This window comes from Garra rufa, chromosome 11 (assembly GCF_049309525.1).
Source record: "Garra rufa chromosome 11, GarRuf1.0, whole genome shotgun sequence".
In the NCBI taxonomy this organism is placed as follows: Eukaryota; Metazoa; Chordata; class Actinopteri; order Cypriniformes; family Cyprinidae; genus Garra; species Garra rufa.
The window spans coordinates 46,815,257-46,835,679 of NC_133371.1; the positions used below are offsets into that span (position 1 = coordinate 46,815,257).

The 20,423-nt window shown below is 33.6% G+C and overlaps 1 protein-coding gene across 1 annotated transcript in view; it reads left to right on the forward strand.

Annotated features, from left to right (window-relative positions):
* The first annotated feature begins 373 nt into the window (after positions 1 to 373).
* wtip (WT1 interacting protein) overlaps positions 374 to 20,423 on the forward strand; it is a 40,562-nt gene continuing 20,512 nt past the window's right edge. Inside the window, 2 exon segments of the mRNA XM_073850935.1 lie at positions 374 to 1,877; positions 16,491 to 16,592. Coding sequence (XP_073707036.1) covers positions 530 to 1,877; positions 16,491 to 16,592 — 1,450 coding nt within the window. The 5' untranslated portion in view covers positions 374 to 529.

A 20,423-nucleotide genomic window follows, 5' to 3' on the forward strand; every position in this document is an offset into this window, starting at 1 on the left:
TCATTGTTTCGCTCCGGCATTAACCACATTCCAGAGCGCCGCAGCGCAGCTGGTCTCCCTCCGCGCATTCCTCTCACACAAACGAGTTCCGAATGAATCGTTTGATACACGCATAATCGTCCGTCTCGGCGCTCAACATCTTTCCTGATCATTGCGAAATTCTCCAGGGGAATTATTAATCGAGTTAGATTGGGTGTAAACGAGTTTGCGAGAGCAATCACGGAAAATCAAAGGGAGAAAATTCCTCCGCGCAGCGCGCCATTGACTGTAAAGACCTTTCAACTTTACAAAAACTGAAATTGACAAACGTTCTCTTGTGAGGAAACTTTGTCACGACGACTGTATCGCCGCAAATCGACAGAAGGGGAGTATGTATCGTGACGAAATGACGCCGAAGGACTAAGTGAGCGCGTACAGGCAACGATGGTTCGCCTGAGGCGGCATTTTTCCATCTAAAATGCAGTTTGTGTTGTAGTTCACTAGTGCTGCGCGCTCCCTCGTTCAGCGTCCCTCAACTCGCCTCACAGACATGGATGAATATGACGAGGATCCGGGGCGCAGAGCGAGCAAACTGATGGAAAACCTCTCTATATATGACGTTTATCAGGACGGGATGTACGGGGAGCCGAACCCCGACATGGAGAAAACTAAACGAATGAATGGCAGCACCTCCACGCCCGGGAACAAAGTCTACGGCGCGGCTCCGGTGCGCTCCGTCAACGGGAACCGACCCTCAGTGCCTCTGGATTTCTGTTCTCCGCAGAGGGAAGCGGTTTATCCCGATCCCGATGCGTACTGCACCAAATCTGAAGTTGCCTTGCCGTGTTACAGCGGCGCGTCGGACCGTCTCAGGAGATACACGCACGCCGAGGTGCAGGGGCACCGGTACAGCACAGGATGCGCCTACGACGGGCTCATCCTGGGGAAGCAGGTGCCCGTTTCGGGCGCGAGGAGCAACAGCTTATGCATGGCCAACCCGGATGGAAGATACACGGCTACGAGCCCCCGGTCCAGCTTGGCTTCGTCTCACTCGTCGCAAGACCAGAGCAAACACACCAGCCCGAGGTCGAGCATCAGCAGCCCGCGGTCCAGCCTGGTGTCACCCGGACAGGAGAAGTACTGCGAGGGGAACAGCGTGATCAGCCCGCGGTCGAGTTACGCCAGCACGGCCAGCGACACCAGCAAACACTCCAGCCCCAGAACCAGCCTCAACAGCTACGACTGCGGGAGCAAACCCAGCAGTAACCGAACAAGCGGCATCAGCATGGGCTATGACCAGCGGCACATCAGCCCGAGGTCGAGCACCACGAGCCCGCGTTCTAGCTACTCCGACTCGCGCTTCACCCCCGCGGGGAACCACGAGCCGGAGAGCGGCGCGATGCACGGCATCCCCATGACCAGCCCCCGGTCCAGCATCTGCAGCCAGGATGGCGGCAGCGGCGTCGGCGGAGCCCGACCAGCCGTGGCGGCCAACTGCGTGGTCAGCCCCCGCTCGAGCATCTCCAGCCACAGCTCTAGGAGTTCGCGGAGCTCCCGAGGATCCATGAGCGCGTATCCCGAGCTCCAGCTCCCCATGCTGGGACCCGGCTTGCCGGAGGACGCGCTGCTGCAGGACTTCTCGGAGCCAAACGGCCTTCACAACAACCGCGTCCACCTCCAAACGTTTCCCGTGCTGGAGGAGCCGCAGCAGCAGAATTCAGACGTCAACCTCGCGTTTAGCTATGGGAAGATGGGCACCGGGGCGCAGCGCTTGAAGCTGCCGTACCAGGTCACTCCATCCCGGGACAGCGGCCCCAGTCAGGCGGAGCGGCGCCTGGAGGCCCTCACCCTGGAGTTGGAGAAAGAGCTCGAGATACATATGAAAAAGGAGTATTTTGGTAAGTAGAACCAGGGTTCATTTTTGATTCACTTGTATGTGTTTTATGTCACTTGAGTTCATAAAAACATGATTTTGATTCAAATTCTTCTAGAATTGTTTGGTGGAAAGTCATATCAACACCTTCACACGCTCAAACACCTTTGAGCAGAGCCAGCACAGAGCAGCCTTTGTGTTGGACTCATTAAAGTATCATTAGGGTGTGGGAAAACAGGTGTAAATCATGTTTTGTCAATGAATCAGTGTGCTTTCTAGACAAGAGGGTTTATACTTGAGTAGTACTTTATATGTCTGCCTTAATCACATTATGATTATTTATCTTTGAGCTGGTTAAGTCATCATTCATCCAGACTTGTTTTCCCAAAGGCATCATACAAAAAAAAACGGCAAATTCCCAAAACCTGGATCATCTCACAAGGCATGCTGCAACATAGACTAAAGACTCTGTGTCATTTCATTCATCAGCACTGTTTGAGTTCTCAAAAGAAGACTTAATGGCTGTGAATTGCTTTCTTTAATGATTAACTTTATTTTAGGTATTAAAGTTCCATAGGAAATATAAAGTTAATAGTTGACATCCAATGTTGGTTGACCAGCCTTGTTAATATATTGAGAGCAGTTGCTGAGATCTCCTTTGAAGCAGACAGTGTAATAGTCATAGTTTGTTTGTTTAGTGTGTTGTTTTGCATCCAGCTCACAGGGTTTAAGTATGCAGGTTGGTGCGCACGGTGCCAAATGACTACGAACTTTGGCTAAACACTGCAGTAACTGGCTCATTTTGCATTGTAACCAGCTGATTGCTGATTGGTTTTGGTCACACCGGGCACCAGCGCTAGACCAATCGCAACAAAGGCTGCTGGCATCCCAACTGGCACTGCCCAAAAAGGACATTGTAGTCGGCGAGCAGACAAACAGGGTTCTTAGCGGGCTTGTTTTTGGCCCGGACCTGGACGGAAAAAGGCAAGTCTTCAGAGAGTACATACTTTGTCTCCCGGTTTGAACGCCACTTCCTGCCAGTGTCCTTCCAAGGCCTGAACGTCAACAGAAATGTTCTTTAGAGGCATGTGAGCCTGTGTTTTTTTTTCTTAGGGAAGTCCTAATTTGTGAAAGTGCCTTTAAAATCTCTTTAAATCTTATTGCATGTCGTTCTAGACCTTAGCTTGTGAACACAAAAGAAGATATTTTAAATAATGTTGATAACCAAACAGTTGACAGCAGCCATTGACTTCCACAGTGTGGAAAAAAATACTGTGGAAGTCAATGGCTACCGTCAACTATGTGCTTATCAACATTCTTCAAAATATCTTCTACAGCTAAAAAGAACTCATACAGGTCTAGAATTTAACATTTTAAAACACAAACTGTCCTAATATATTGACCGGAGTTCACAGAATTTGCTCATGTTGGTCTTTTTAAGTAACACAAGCTTTAGGTCCGTTGTTGTGACTGCGTCACGTTGTCTCATCGTTTGTGTCTCTGTAGCAACTGTACTTTGTTTCTGCCACTGCCTGGAAACACATTTATACAGGTTTAGTTGCAGGAAGTCTAGAGATGGAGGTATGAGTGTGTTTTTGTCTCCGAGGAGCAGGTGATGTTTTTTTACTGCATGCCGAACCCTCTTTAGTCTGCATTAGTCTGCGCGCGAAAGCGAGCCCTCTCCGTTACCCTGACAACAGCTCCCTAAAATCAATCTCACCGGGTATTCGTGATGTGTCTTTCTGCACTCTTAAAGGGTTAGTTCAACTAAAAATGAGAGATCTGTCAGCGTTTTCTCGCTGTCATGTCGATGCAAACCTGTATTAGAATCATCCTGCTTCTTTATATGCACAGTAAAAGTGTCTATATTAACCCAGAAAGCGTCAGAAATGCATCTTGCACTATGCTGCAACTCTTACATCTCATTTGTGATCATGCAAGAACCCATGCAAATTGGTATAATTCACATTAAACCTACAAAACGCCTCCATGCAGCATCTTTGAACATGCTTTGAGATTTGAGAGGTGCAGCAGAGAAAAGGTTGTCAGTGAATTATCAGCGAACTTGTATAATACAATATAGTGCATGTGTGGATTACTTTTATAGTGCTTTTTTGAGCTCAAACATCCATTGCGTGCTTATTTGTATAGAAAACAACACTGCTAGTCATTGCATTTTGTGTTTCATGGGCTGAGCTGTGTATGTGTGAGAAACAGGGTTGTAATTGTTTTATTTATGCTATAAAGTTTTTAAAGGCGGTAAATATAAAAAAAATGTGTCATTGATATACATTGCTGTTCATAAGTAGAAATGTTCTGAAAATATAAATATTTTATAATAATCAAAACTTTTTTTGAAAGAATTAATACTTTTATTCAGCAAAGATGTGTTAAATTAATACAAAGTGATAGTAAAGACTACATCAAAGAATCAAAAAAAAATATTACAGGTTGCAAAAACATTAAGCAGCTCAACTGTTTTCAACACTGATGATAAATCAGCATATCATGTGACACTGAAGACTGGATTAATTATGCTGAAATTTCAGCTTTGCATCACATTTTACAATATATTGCAATAGAAAACTGAATTTTTAAATTGCAATAATATTTCATAATTTTACAGATTTTATGGTATTTTTGATCAAATAAATGAAGCCTAGGTGAGCATAAGAGACTTCTTTAAAAAACATTAAAAATCATACTAATTCCAAACTTTTGCACCGCAGTGTATTTCTTTTTAGACATATATCTAATTTCATTTATGTGATGTTGAAATTGACATTTGATGATGCAATTTATGATTATGCAAAGCCCTCTGAACTGCATATAATAATAGTTGTTTAATACTGGTATTATACTTTTAGTTATTTTAACTTTTTAAGTTGAACCCTAAAACTTGATATTATTTCTGAACATATAGGATGTGTTTAAGACAAGTCAAGTGTAACATTTACCTTCATATTTTATGCATCTTTTCTGCAAAAGTGAATTTGTTTTAGAAATAGAACTAGAAAACTGCATTTTTAAATTGCAATAATATTTCAGCATTTTACTGATTTTACTGTATTTTTGATCAAATAAATGCAGCCTTTTGAGCATAAGAGACTTCTTTAAAAAACATTATACTAATCCCAAACTTTTGCACGGCAGTGTACATTTTAGTATTTCTTATTAGACATGTAACTGATTTCCTTTATGTGATGTTGAAATTGGCATTTGATGATGCAATTTCTGATTATGTAAAGCACTTTGAAATGCGTGTAATAATAACAATAATAATAGTTAATACTAATGTTATGCTTTTAGTCATTTTAACTTTTTGAGGTGAACCCTAAAACGTGATATTATTTCTGAACATGTAGGATGTGTTTAAGACAAGTCAAGTGTAATATTTACCTTCATATTTTATGTAAAAGTGAATTTATTTTAGAAATAGAACTAGAAAACAGATTTTTTCAATTGCAATAATATTTCAGCATTTTACTGATTTTACTGTATTTTTGATCAAATAAATGCAGCCTTAATGAGCATGAGAGACATTAAAAACATTAAAAATCTTACTAATCCCGAACTTTTGCACAGCAGTGCATGTCACACTAAATGTGCACATATCAGACTAAATTACCATGCACCCTTTAAAGTGCTCTTTTTAAGTGTTCTGCCCTACAGAGTAGGGATGGCTCGATACCACAATTTTGACTTCGGTACGATACTAGGATCTAATACCTTGGTATCGATACCAATTCGATACCATAGGTGGAGAAAAAAAAAAAAAAAAAAAAAGGAAACAGGCAAGTATAGGTGAATTGAAAAATCTATGAACAACTGTGCAAAGAAATTGTTACAAAAAAATAATAAAAACTAAAATTTTGATTTTAGAAGAAACAAAACTGAAGAGATCTAATTAAAATAATCTCTTAATATATGTGACCCTGGACCACAAAACCAGTCTTAAGTCACTGGGGTATATTTGTAGCAATAGCCAAAAATACATTGCATGGGTCAAAATTATTTAACTTTTTTTTTATGCCAAAAATCGTTAGGAAATTAAGTAAAGATCATGTTCAATGAAGATTTTTTGTAAAATTCCTACTATAAATATATCAAAATGTATTTTTTTATTAGTAATATCCATTGTTAAGAACTTAATTTGGACAACTTTAAAGGTGATTTTCTCTGTATTTTGATTTTTTTGCACCCTCAGATTCCAGATTTTCAAATAGTTGTATCTCAGCCAAATATTGTCCTACCCTAACAAACCATACATCAATAGAAAGCTTATTTATTCAGCTTTCATGTGGTATATACACCTCAGTTTTGTAAAATGTAAGCTTATGACAAGGGTCACATATTTTCAGTCTTTATCACAAAGAAAATGTGAACGCAACCAGAATGCAACAACAACAACAAAAAACCCAACAGAGTAGAGGATACAGGTTGGATTGTGATTTTGGGACTGAATAAAATGGGTTCACATATACATATCTTTTCAGTCTTTATTTTTTTGCTAGCTCCTTTGACTGCTGCAGAGCGCGTTTCATCTGTGTGATCCACTGCCGTTTGTCTGTTATAACGCTTGCCGGTTTTACGCCAGTTTGCGGAACACTGCCGCATAGTGGTGAAAATCGGAACAGCGGAAGAAATACCGAACTGAGCAAACTTTTGATATTGTACCGTTTAAAAAAAATAAATACCGGTATTTTCACAGTACCGGTATACCGCACATCCCTACTACAGAGTGAGTTTGATTGGCACTATTTTTTTTAGTCTTGATTGCATTTTAACTTAAATAGTGCTACAAACTTTGTGTAAAATTGTGAATGATCACAAATAATGCATGACTGGTTGAATTTGTGTTCATTCTTGCGATCTCCAGATCTTTTAGCGAGCGATTAGGCTGGCGGTGGGGTGGCGGTTCAGCACCAGACTCTTGGCACAGACCGTTTGTCTCTGCAGCCAGACACAGCTGCTGGGGGTCAACACTGATCACCTGCTTAGAATAACAATCACACAAGCGCCCACAAAACACCGAAAAACGTTCCAAAAGTAGCTTTGCTTACATTTTTCTCAGAGTAATCTGCTCCTGAGAAGAGCTGGATGTTTTCTGGCAGCGTTATTCGCCTGCTTTTGCGCTGAATCAGCCGACCTCTGACCTCTGTGTATCCACACAGACACTCGGGATTCAGGGTCTGCTTTAAAATAAACACAGAATGAGACTTTGCTCGCCGCCGTTTCCGTTCAGAGAATTGTTTTTAGCTATGCTTCTTTGGTGTTTGGTGCAAAAGAAGTCAGTAAATCTGTAATTTGGACTTTAAATGCAGAGTTGCATGACCTTGCTGTGTGCATTTGGATTGTATGTTGAGTTTATTGCGGTTTAAATTAAGGCTGGGTGAAATGGCAAAAAAAATCTCTCTTTTTTTGACCGATTCTAGCTTCCAGTTTCAATTTTGTAAGGTTTAACTGAATGTAAATACAAGATTTAGGTAACATTTCTATCTGCTGAAAGAAAGTTTACACACATGAAGTGTAAATGTAAAACAAATTCACTTGTTAAACACCTTTGCAGAAAAGATGCATGACATATAAAGGTAAATATTACACAGACTTGTCCTAAACACATCCTATATGTTCAGAAATATCAAGTTTTAACTCAACAGATCAAAATGATAATCAGTTTTAAGCTATTATTAATAATAATAAAAATAATAACAAACGTACTTTTATATAGCACCTTTTAGACAGACATAAAATGCCGTTCAAAGTGCTGTACATAGTTAGAAATTGTCATCAAATATCAATTTTAACATCACATCCAATAAAATAAACGAATACACTACAAGTCAAATGTTTTTGGACAGTAAGATTTTTAATGTTTTTTTTTTTAAAGAAGTCTCTTCTGCTCACCAAGCCTGTATTTATTTGATCCAAAATACAGCAAAATCAGTAATATTGTGAAATATTTTTACTTTTTAAAATAACTGCTTTCTATTTGAATATATTTTAAAATGTAATTTATTTCTGTGATCAAAGCTGAATTTTCAGTATCATTGTCACTCCAGTCTTCAGTGTCACATGATATGATGATTTGCCTTTCTAGAAACATTTTATTTTATTTTTTATTTTTTTAGGGAAGGAAATTATAGAAATTAATACTTTTATTTAGCAAGGATGCTTTAAATTAATCATAAGCAATGATAAAGACATTTATAACGTTACAAAATATTTCTATTTCAGGTAAATTCTGTTCTTCTGAACTTTCTATTCATCAGAGAAACCAGAAAAAAATCTACTTAGCTGTGCAATTTGAATATTACAATAATTTCTGAAAGATCATATGACTGGAGTAATGATGCTAAAAATTCTGCTCTGAAATCTCAGGAATAAATTACATTTTAAAATATATTAAAATACAAAATAGTTCATTTAAATAGTAAAAATATTTCAAACTATAACTGTATTTGCTGTTCTTTGGATCAAATAAATGCAGGCTTGGTGAGCAGAAGAGACATTTCAAAAAACTAATTTTACTGTTCAAAAACTTTTGACTGGTAGTGTATGAAAAACAAACATGAAAGAGAAAAAGTAAATAACTACATGTCTAATATAAAATACTATTAACTATAAACATAACATATTAACAGTATAAATGCAGCTTTCAGACTGTCAGCATCATGCAAACATGACATCAAACATACAATAGTAGCAAAACATTACATTTGAATGAATAATTCTGAAAAATCACCAGTCCAACCAGCCCTAATCAAAAGCAGCGTAATCTTTGGCCTTGTGTGAAACAAAGCAATGCTCTCCATCTCTGTTATCAGCCAGAGAGGAAGGAGCTGTGATTCACGGCCTGTATAGAGGAAGTGGTACCAGTGTGTACCAGGTGAGGGGAGTTCGTCTGGAGGATGCGTCTTGTTGAGTTGCCAGCCGTCCTCATTACATGTTTATCTCTCACTGCTGTTCACAATATTGCCTTGCTTTGAGGTACACATAATGTGTAGTTGCTGGTGTTTTAAATCAAGCGTTGCTGCTTCTATTGATGTGGAGTTATTAAAGGGGGGGTCCAATGCTGTTTCATGCATGTTAAGTTATTTAAACTGTTAAAGAGTTGGATTCTCATGCTAAACATGGCCAACATTTCAAGAAACAATTTGGACGTATAACAGAGTATTTCTGTGCCAAATACACACTTCTGGGTTTCTTACAAGTTTCGGAAAGTTTTTTTCGATCATGGCTCTTCATGACGTCCTGAAGGGTGCAACTGAAGTATGGGAATTTCTCCCAAAAAGCTGGATCTTTCTTTTGTAAATATGATAAAACTAAAGACTTTTTGGAGATGTGAAGGATGCAGTACTACTCTATCGGTACTCAAGATAACATGAGATTGGGTGTGTTACGCCCCCTTTAAACCATAAAATACAAACATCTAAATTTCTAAAACTTTAAATTAGAATAAAAATAGAATAGTATAATTAGTATAGTATAATAATAATAATTTTGTTTACTTGTTTTTGTTATTTTGTATATTGTTTTATATTATTTGTATTTTTGTATTATATTATATTATATTATATTATGTGACCCTGGATAATAACTATATATAAGTATAACTGTAAATTATTTTTGTTTATTTGTTTAATTTATATTATATTATTTGTACTTTTGTATTATTTTAGTTATTTTTTAATGTAATTTTTTTTTTTTTTTAATATCATTATTATATTATATTATATTATATTATGTTATATTATATTATATTATATTATATTATATTATATTATATTATATTATATTATATTATATTATATTATATTATATTATGTGACCCTGGATAATAACAATATAAATAAATATAATTGTAAATTATTTTTGTTTATTTGTATATTGTTTATTTTATATTATATTATTTGTAATTTTGTATTATTTTAGTTTATTTTTTGTATATAATATTTGTTTTTTATTTAGATTTAGTTTTATTTAATATTATATTATATTATGTTATATTGTATTGTATTGTATTATATTATATTTTGTAACCTTGAATAATAACAATATATTTAAATATAATTGTAAATTATTTTTGTTCATTTGTTTTTGCTTATTTGTATATTGTTTATTTTATATTATACTATTTGTACTTTTGTATTATTTTAGTTTATTTTAAATATAATATTTGTATTATATTATATTATATTATATTATATTATATTATATTATATTATATTATATTATATTATATTATATTATGTGACCCTGGATAATAACTATAAGTATAATTGTAAATTATTTTTGTTTATTTGTATATTGTTTAATTTATATTATATTATTTGTACTTTTGTATTATTTTAGTTATTTTTTTAATGTAATTTTGTTTAGATTTTATTTTATTTAATATCATTATTATATTATATTATATTATATTATATTATATTATATTATATTATATTATATTATATTATATTATATTATATTATATTATATTATATTATATTATATTATATTATATTATATTATATTATGTGACCCTGGATAATAACAATATAAATAAATATAATTGTAAATTATTTTTGTTTATTTTTTATATTGTTTATTTTATATTATATTATTTGTAATTTTGTATTATTTTAGTTTATTTTTTGTATATAATATTTGTTTTTTATTTAGATTTTGTTTTATTTAATGTTATATTATATTATATTGTATTATATTGTATTGTATTTTATTATATTATATTATATTATATTATATTATATTATGTAACCTTGAATAATAACAATATATATAAATATAATTGTAAATTATTTTAGTTTATTTGTTTTTGCTTATTTGTATATTGTTTATTTTATATTATACTATTTGTACTTTTGTATTATTTTAGTTTATTTTGAATAGAATATTTTTATTATATTATATTATATTATATTATATTATATTATATTATATTATATTATATCATGTGACCCTGGATAATAACAATATATATAAGTATAATAACAATAGGGATACTAAAATATCCCTGATTTGGTCAGCCAAGGATAAAGCAAGTTATTCTCATCTTTGAGACAAACTTGAGCTTCTCTGTAATGAGGATTAACGGTGTGTTACAGTCAGCTGAACGTGTTAATTAGTCACCGCTGGATTAGTTGTTGCTAACACTCATCTGAAAAAACGTGTTTTTCAGCTGGCAGGGTGAGCAAGCAAGTGTGGCATTAAAGGTTGCTTCATAAAAGAAATTTCGCAATTTCACAAAAAAAGCAGTGTTCTATACAATGCCGTCCTTTATATGAAAGTTCGGGTTTTTAGCATCACATGTAGCCTGGCTGGAGAATTTGTCAGGTATTTATTAAAGCTTTTATCCATCTATTAAAAGCCGAACATGGTTACATGCTATTAAAAAACAAGTGTGGTAAGGATGAACAATGATAATAACACATGCTTACAGCTGATAGACTAGCCTAACTGAATGGAAAAAAGACACTAATGATACTGTTGAAAGACTCGTTAATATTGACTTGATACTAGGGCTGGGCAATTAATCACACTTTAATTTTAATTACCGTTGCAACTTTGACTAATTACTGTGCTCTTGTATTTTTTTATGTTATAAATCCACCCTTTCCTTTAAAGTGGAGCACAACAATAAAATTGATATTACTTATTTTGATGGAATTTATTTTTTATGTGTTATATTATTTTAGTGTATTATTCAATATGTTATTTTAGTTTATAATTTTTCAATTATTTATATCTTATATTTGTGACCCTGGACCACAAAACCAGTCTTCAGTAGCACAGGTATAGTCAAAAATACATTGTATGGCAAAAATCATTAGGATATTAAGTAAATATGAGGTTCCATTAAGATATTTTGTAAATATCCTATCGTAAATATATCAAAATGTGTTTTTTTTATTGGTAATATGCATTGCTAAGAACTTAATTCGGACAATTTTAAAGACACTTTTCTCAATATTTAGATTTTTTTGCACCCTCAGATTCCAGATATATTCAACCAAATATTGTCATATCCTAAGAAACCATATATCAATGGGGGAAAATTACCATATGACTGGTTTTGTTGTCCAGGGTCACATTTTATTTATTTTTGATATAAATCTATAATATTTTATAATATTTTTGGTTTATTTTTTATATTTATATTTTATATTTAAATTACAATTTTATTTTAGTTTATTATTTTTATATTTATATTATTTATACTTTCATATTGTTTTTGTGCCATATTTTATATTTAAATTGTTTATAGTTTTATTTTTGTTTATTTTATATTTATATATATATATATATATATATATATATATAATTTAGATCTTCGTATTGTTTTTTTATATTGTTTATTTTATATTTATATTATTTTTGTTTATTTTTAAATATTATATTATATTAGGGAAACATTTTTGTGGATTTATACATAATCTGAAAGCTGAAAAAATAAGCTTTTCATTGATGTATGGTTTGTTAGGATAGGACAATACTTGAGATACAACTAAATCTGGAATCTGAGGGTGCAAAAAAAAAAAATCTAAATATTGAGAAAATCACCTTAAAAGTTGTCTAAATTAAGTTCTTAGCAATGAATATTACTAATAAAAAATTAAGTTTTGATATATTTATGGTAGGAAATTCACAAAATGGAACATGATCTTTACTTAATATCCTAATGATTTTTGTCATAAAAGAAAAATCGATAATTTTGACCCATACAATGTATTTTTGGCTATTGCTACAAATATACCCATGCTACTTAAGTGGTCCAGGGTCTTATATTATATTATATTATATTATATTATATTATATTATATTATATTATATTATATTATATTATATTATATTATATTATATTATATTATATTATATTATATTATATGTGACCCTGGACCACAAAACCAGTCATAAGGTTAAATTTGACAAAACTGAGATGTATACATCATATGAAAGCTCAATAAATAAGCTTTCTATTGATGTATAGTTTGTATAGGACAATATTTGGCCGAGATACAACTATTTGAAAATCTGGAATCTGAGGGTGCAAAAAAATCAAAATGCTGAGAAAATCAACTTTAAAGTTGTACAAATTAAGTTCTTAGCAATGCATATTACTAATCAAAAATTACATTTTTATAGGTTTACAGTAGGGATTTTACAAAAAATCTTCATGGAACATGATCTTTACTTAATTTCCTAATGATTTTTGGCATAAAAGAAAAATCAATAATTTTGACCCATACAATGTATTTTTGGCTATTGCTACAAATATACCCCAGCGACTTAAGACTGGTTTTGTGGTCCAGGGTCATATATTATATTATATTATATTATATTATATTATATTATATTATATTATATTATATTATATTATATTATATTATATTATATTATATTATATTATATTATATTATATTATATTATATTATATTATATTATCATGATCTCAAAATTGACCTGTATAATCGTGATAATGTTTTTTGCTATATTCAAGCAGCTCTACTTTTAAGCTCTCTAGTACTTATGGAGAATATTGGCTAATTTGGTGTGCATTTATGGAGCTTTACACGCCACACCTCTCAGCCATAAGCGATGTAGATAAAGCAAGCCCCTGCTGGGACTTTTACAAACACGATTAGATCAGAAGTGCTGTACTCTGGTACGTGAAAATCCCTCTCGACGAAGCTATAATTATCTTGATGAGTTAACCATTAAGTCACCGAGAGCTTATCTGATGAGTGTTTCTGTTCGAGAGCCTATCATCACATGCACAAATGGGCTTTATGTTAATTGAGCTTTTAAGTGAGTTTTTCTTAAATCGTTAAGGGCTGAATTACATCCGTTGTGAGATTCGAAGACAGAATTTCCCGAAACACTGAATTCAGTTATCAGAATAGTTGTTGCTGGGAAGATTGATGTGCAATGTGTCATGTTTGCCGTTGGTCATGGTCCTCTCGCGGGTGATGTTGTGACCTCAGTGTGACCATGTCTAGGTGTTGACCGTGGCCGCGTTGAGGAATGCGACCCCAGCGGAGGCCATCTTGTGCGTGAGACTGCAGGCATTAGTGCTACTGACTCACTTTCCCATGATGCCGAACACTTGATGTATAACTAGGGAGCGATGACTGATGAACTTTTGAACTTTAAATCACTTTTAAATACCTAATTCCTGTAGCATTTCTTTATTTCACTTTTTAAAAATGTATTTATTAAAAAAAAAACAAAGCAGTACTTCTTTAAACCTACACAGCAAACCCAAACTTTTTAATATTGAAATCTTGAAAACCTTTGAAAAAAAGCAATATTCCTGAAGAGGTACTTGAAAAGTGCTTGAATTATTGAAAGACAATGTATCTATGAAGTGTTTCATTTTGTCAATGAGCACATATCTTTTTACGCAATTCAAAAAACATACCTTTTTCAGTTAATGTCAGAAAGCAATCAAACTAATCAAGTAGTAGTAATGACAGTGTAGTTTAAACATGTTTGAAGATGCAAAAAGAGGAACGGATGAACCAAGTCAATTGAGTCGTTTATGCTGGAACTGCTCTGATTGATTCAAACTCTTGACTCCGATCATTCATTTCAAGCGATTCACTAGCAAAAACAGATCTAACTAAAAGAGTCATTCGTTATTCAATTTTGACATTGCTCGTAACAATTAAAAAAGTACGTATTGATGGGTTAAATGGATCTTTTCGAAAACTCCTAATCAGTTCAACCAATCAGATCGCAGATCGCGAATCATTTGTTTCAGATCGGGACTTCAAATCATGTATCACAAATCATTTGATTTAGATTGGAACCTCATGTATTGCAAATCATTTTATTCAGGTCAGGATTTTGGAGAACGAATCATGAATCATTTGATTTAGATTGGAATGGGTTTGTGAATCAGTTAGCGAATTGAATGATTCTAATCAAATGATTCGCAATAGAGCATGGTTCACGAATCATTTGATTTAGATTGGAACTTCGGAGTGGGTTCGCAAAGCTTTTGCTTTAGATCGGAACTTCGGAGCACAGATCGCTAATCATTTGATTCAGATTGGAACATCGGAGTGGGTTTACAAATCATTAGATTCAGATTGGAACTTCTGAGAGGGTTCACGAGTCTTTTGCTTTAGATCGGAACTTCGGGGCACGGAACGGTAATCATTTGACTCAGATTGGAACTTCGGAGTGAGTTTGCGAATCTTTTGCTTTAGATCAGAACTTCAGAGTGGGTTCGCGAATCATTTGATTCAGATCGGAACTTCGGAGCGAGTTTGTGAATCTTTTGCTTTAGATCGGAACTTCGGAGCACGGATTGCGAATCATTTGATTGAGATCAAAACTTTATAGTGGGTTTGTGAATCTTTTGCTTTAGATCGGAACTTTGGAGCGTGGATCGCGAATCATTTGATTCAGTTTGGAACTTCGGAGCGAGTTTGCAAACGTTTTGCTTTAGTTGGGAACTTCGGAGCACGGATCGTGAATCATTTGATTCAGTTTGGAACTTCTGAGTGGGTTCGCAAATCTTTTGCTTTAGATCGGAACTTCGGAGCACAGATCGCTAATCATTTGATTCAGATTGGAACATCGGAGTGGGTTTACGAATCATTAGATTCAGATTGGAACTTCGGAGTGAGTTTGCGAATCTTTTGCTTTAGATCAGAACTTCAGAGTGGGTTTACGAATCATTAGATTCAGATTGGAACTTCGGAGTGAGTTTGCGAATCTTTTGCTTTAGATCAGAACTTCAGAGTGGGTTCGCGAATCATTTGATTCAGATCGGAACTTCGGAGCGAGTTTGTGAATCTTTTGCTTTAGATCGGAACTTCGGAGCACGGATTGCGAATCATTTGATTCAGATTGGAACTTCGGAGCGAGTTCGCAAATGTTTTGCTTTAGTTGGGAACTTCGGAGCACGTATCGTGAATCATTTGATTCAGTTTGGAACTTCTGAGTGGGTTCGCAAATCTTTTGCTTTAGATCGGAACTTCGGAGCACAGATCGCTAATCATTTGATTCAGATTGGAACTTCTGAGTGGGTTTACGAATCATTAGATTCAGATTGGAACTTCGGAGTGAGTTTGCGAATCTTTTGCTTTAGATCAGAACTTCAGAGTGGGTTTACGAATCATTAGATTCAGATCGGAACTTCGGAGTGAGTTTGCAAACGTTTTGCTTTAGATGGGAACTTCGGAGCACGGATCGTGAATCATTTGATTCAGTTTGGAACTTCGGAGTGGGTTCGCAAATCTTTTGCTTTGGATGTTTGTGTGGAGTAAAATTTATAGGATAATTATTTTTTTTATCTTATCCATTAATTCATCAAAAATATGTTGTAAAAATATGCATAGGCCAAGGTAAGTAAAATGCCATGTGATGTGCAACTCCCCAAAAACTAGAGAATAATAATAATATTAATAAAAAAATAATTTGTTTAAAAAAATGTTGATATTTTTTTTTAATTTGTCATTTTTTAAATTAAGATACATGTGTACATTCATATGTATTCAAGAATGTAAAGAAAATATGTTAGTTTTTGCTTGTTGTAGCTACATTTTTCTTGACATTATTTCCACACAGAATACACCCATCTGTGATTCTGACTGCTGCCTGTGTGTCTGTCCTCTTCCAGGTATCTGTGTAAAGTGTGGTAAAGGTGTGTATGGAGCGAGTCAAGCGTGTCAGGCGATGGGAAACCTGTATCATACGAACTGCTTCACCTGCTGCTCCTGCGGTGAGTATCCACACACTAAATAATTCTACTTAAATATAGACCAAACTGACCTCTGCTGATGTGCTGTTGTGTTTTGCATGTCTAAAGCATGTTGTTTTGTAGTTAATTGTACTCAAGTAAGTTGAAGAATTGTGCACTTAAGTAGAATTATGCATCTCATGGGTGAATTGTGCATTCAATAAGAATTACGCAGCTAAAATGGTTTCTAATTGAATTCTAATCTAATTAAATTAAATGCACAATTATCGCATTTAAAGGGGAGAATTGTGCATTTAATAAAAATATGCATCTAAAATGGGAGAATTGTGCATCTAATGGGAGAATTGTGCATTTAATAAGAATTACCCATCTAAAATGGGAGATTCTAATCTAATTCTGTTAGATTATGTTGCTATTATTACATGAACAATTCTCCCATTTTAGGTGCATTTAATAAAAAATATGCATCTAAAATTGGATGGGAGAATTATGAATTTAATGGGAATTATGCTTCTAAGATGGGAGAACTATTTCTCATTTTTAATCAAATTGTGATATAATTCTAATTAAATACACAATTCTCCAATTTTAGATGCACAAGAATTAGAATTATGCGGTTAAACTGGGTAAATTGTGCATTTAATAAAAATAAATGCATCTAAAATTTGAAAATTGTGCTTTTTAGGAATTATACATCTAAAATGGGAAAAGGGTGCATTAGATGAGAATTATGCATCTAAAATGAGAAAACTGCTTTTTATTAGAATTTTGCATCTAAAATGACAATTGTGCTTTTTTTTAGAAATATGCATCAAAAATGTGAAAATTGTGCTTTTTATTAGAAATGTGCATCTACAATGAGAAAATTGTGAATTGTTTTTGGTAAATTATGCATATAAAATGGGAAAATTGGGCATTTAATGAGAATTATGCATCTAAAATGAGAGAACTGTGCTTTTTATTAGAATTTTGCATCTAAAATGAGAATTGTGTTTTTTTTTTTAAATATGCATCTAAAATGTAAAAATTGTGCTTTTTATTAGAAATGTGCATCTAAAATTGGAAAATTGTGCTTTTTATTTTAAATATGCATCTACAATGAATAAATAGTGAATTTTTTTAGGAATTATGGATCTAAAATGGGAATAATGTGCTATTCAATGAGAATTATGCATCTAAAATGAGAATTGTGCTTTTTATTAGAAATGTGCATCTAAATTTTGAAAATTGTGCTTTTTATTAGAAATATGCATCTAAAATTTGAGATTTGTGCTTTTATTAGAAATATGCATCTACAATGAAAAAATTGTGCATTTAATGAAAATTATGCATCTAAAATAAGAGAACTGTGCTTTTTATTAGAATTTTGCATTTAAAATGAGAATTGTGCTGCTTTTTATTAGAAATGTGCATTTAAATTTAGAAAATTGTGCTTTTTATTTTAAATATGCATCAACAATGAATAAATAGTGCATTTTTTTTTAGGAATTATGGATCTAAAATGGGAAAATTGTGCATTTAATGAAAATTATGCATCTAAAATAAGAGAACTGTGCTTTTTATTAGAATTTTGCATTTAAAATGAGAATTGTGCTGCTTTTTATTAGAAATGTGCATTTAAATTTAGAAAATTGTGCTTTTTATTTTAAATATGCATCAACAATGAATAAATAGTGCATTTTTTTTAGGAATTATGGCTCTAAAATGGGAAAATTGTGCATTTAATGAGAATTATGCATCTAAAATGAGAGAACTGTGCTTTTTATTAGAATTTTGCATCTAAAATGAGAATTGTGCTTTTTATAAGAAATATGCATCTAAAATGTAAAAATTGTGTTTTTTATTAGAAATGTGCATCTAAAATTTGAAAATTGTGCTTTTTAATAAAAATACGCATCTACAATGAAAAAAAATGTGCATTTTTTTTATTAGAAATTGTGCTTTTTTACAATTCTGCATCTAAAATGAGAGTTTTGTTGTGTTTTGTCATATTGTTTGGTTCGTCATATGGCAAAGATCACGTGCCACATGTATAGACTCACTCCTGGAAGTGTTGTCTTGCAGAATGGCGTGTGTTTATTTGTGTTTATGAATGTGTTTGACCGTGTCACGTTTGTCCTGACCAGCGTTTCTGTCCGTGGGAGCGCTGTGTGCATGTGTGTGCGCGCCGCAGGGCAGCTCCGTCACCTGACGCGTCCTCGCTTCTCCTGTTTCCTCTGTAAGCGAGAGAGAAATCACGGCAGTACTGTAGAGCACAACTGCTGTTCAGTTTTCCCTCTTTCATTCTCTCTTCCCCTCCGCACAGATACTGTTTCCTCACGCTTTACAGCCAGTGCAGATAATTTACATGTAATGCTAGCCGTTCGCTGTACGCGTATTGTTTGGCGAAAGAAAGCGGGCCAGTAAACCGGATGCGGTCTGGGAGGAACTGGAAGCCTCTTTTAAGAACATAATGGGTTCTTGAAGTTCACAGGAGCTTTTTAGCGTGACGTTCGAGTGTGTTTGTCCATGTTTGGGTTATCTGTGATGAATAAGCTGCTGTGGTTGATCTTAAGTACTTTGGCGCAATCATGAGCCACTGTAATGTTTTAAGAGTGAAGGAGATGGAGCTTTAGCCGTTCGAGAATGAGGCTTTAAATAAGGTTTTATTTTTGACAAATGAGTCGAGGCGGGTACTTACAGCATGATTAAAATCTGTCATTTTTATGATAATTGTATGTCATGATCTAGTTATTTTTGGATGAAGTTCAACCCAATCATGTTTTGCACATTACAAAACCATGTGCAATTTTTTAATTTATTTTATGACTTAATATCAATTTCAAATTTACAAGAAAAAATACAAATTTTGGTTATAAATGTTTATTTGTAAACAATATTTATTTATTTATTTATTTATGCATGCCACAGAATTAAAAAAAAAAGTAAATTCAGATTTTTTCTTAAGTTCTAAGTGTTTATATCTCACAACTGCAAGAAAAAAGTCAGAAATGTGAGAGAAAATTCCATTGAAAGCAGTTTCAAAACACGTCCAAACAAAAGATCTAATTTAGTGATTCCATCAATATATAAATGACGAGATGTTGTCAAGTAGTCAATGTGCTTATAATTATTCTACATAATTAAGTTGCATTGTTACTTGGAACCTGAAAATAACCTACAGCTTTAAAGCGTCATGCTGGGATGTGTTGAAAATCACTAAATTGCTCCCATTATAATGAAGAAATCTGTTCACACAATAAGCACTCTTATTAAACGCCCATTCTGGTTTAATTAGCCCACAAAATGAGTCTAAAGGAGTCATATTCTACACTTTCTGTTTTTTATTGCATTTATTTAAATACTTACTTTGTGATTGATCTATTTTATCATCTGAAGCTGTATTTACACTGCAGTGATGGTGTTGTTTTGTGATAAATGAGGGTTATGTGTAATGTCAGGTACTCCATATCGACCTCTTATTTATGGAAGTGTTGTATGAAAGCGATATCACGCTGGCAGTGGTGCTGCTGTGCTGAATTTGTGCAGGTAATCACAGCTTTAATTGATTCTTGTGCTCAGCCGAGAGGAAACAAAAGTGCTGAGTGTCATGACAACAGCGGATGATGCAGGATTTGTATCTGCAAAGTGCTGAGAACTGAAAACCTGCAACCAAAACTGTCTGTCTGTCTATCTATCTATCTATCTATCTATCTATCTATCTATCTATCTATCTATCTATCTATCTATCTATCTATCTATCTATCTATCTATCTATCTATCTATCTATCTATCATTCTGTCATTCTATCATCTATCCATCTATCTATCTATCAAACATTCTGTCGTTCTATCTATCTATCTATCTATCTAT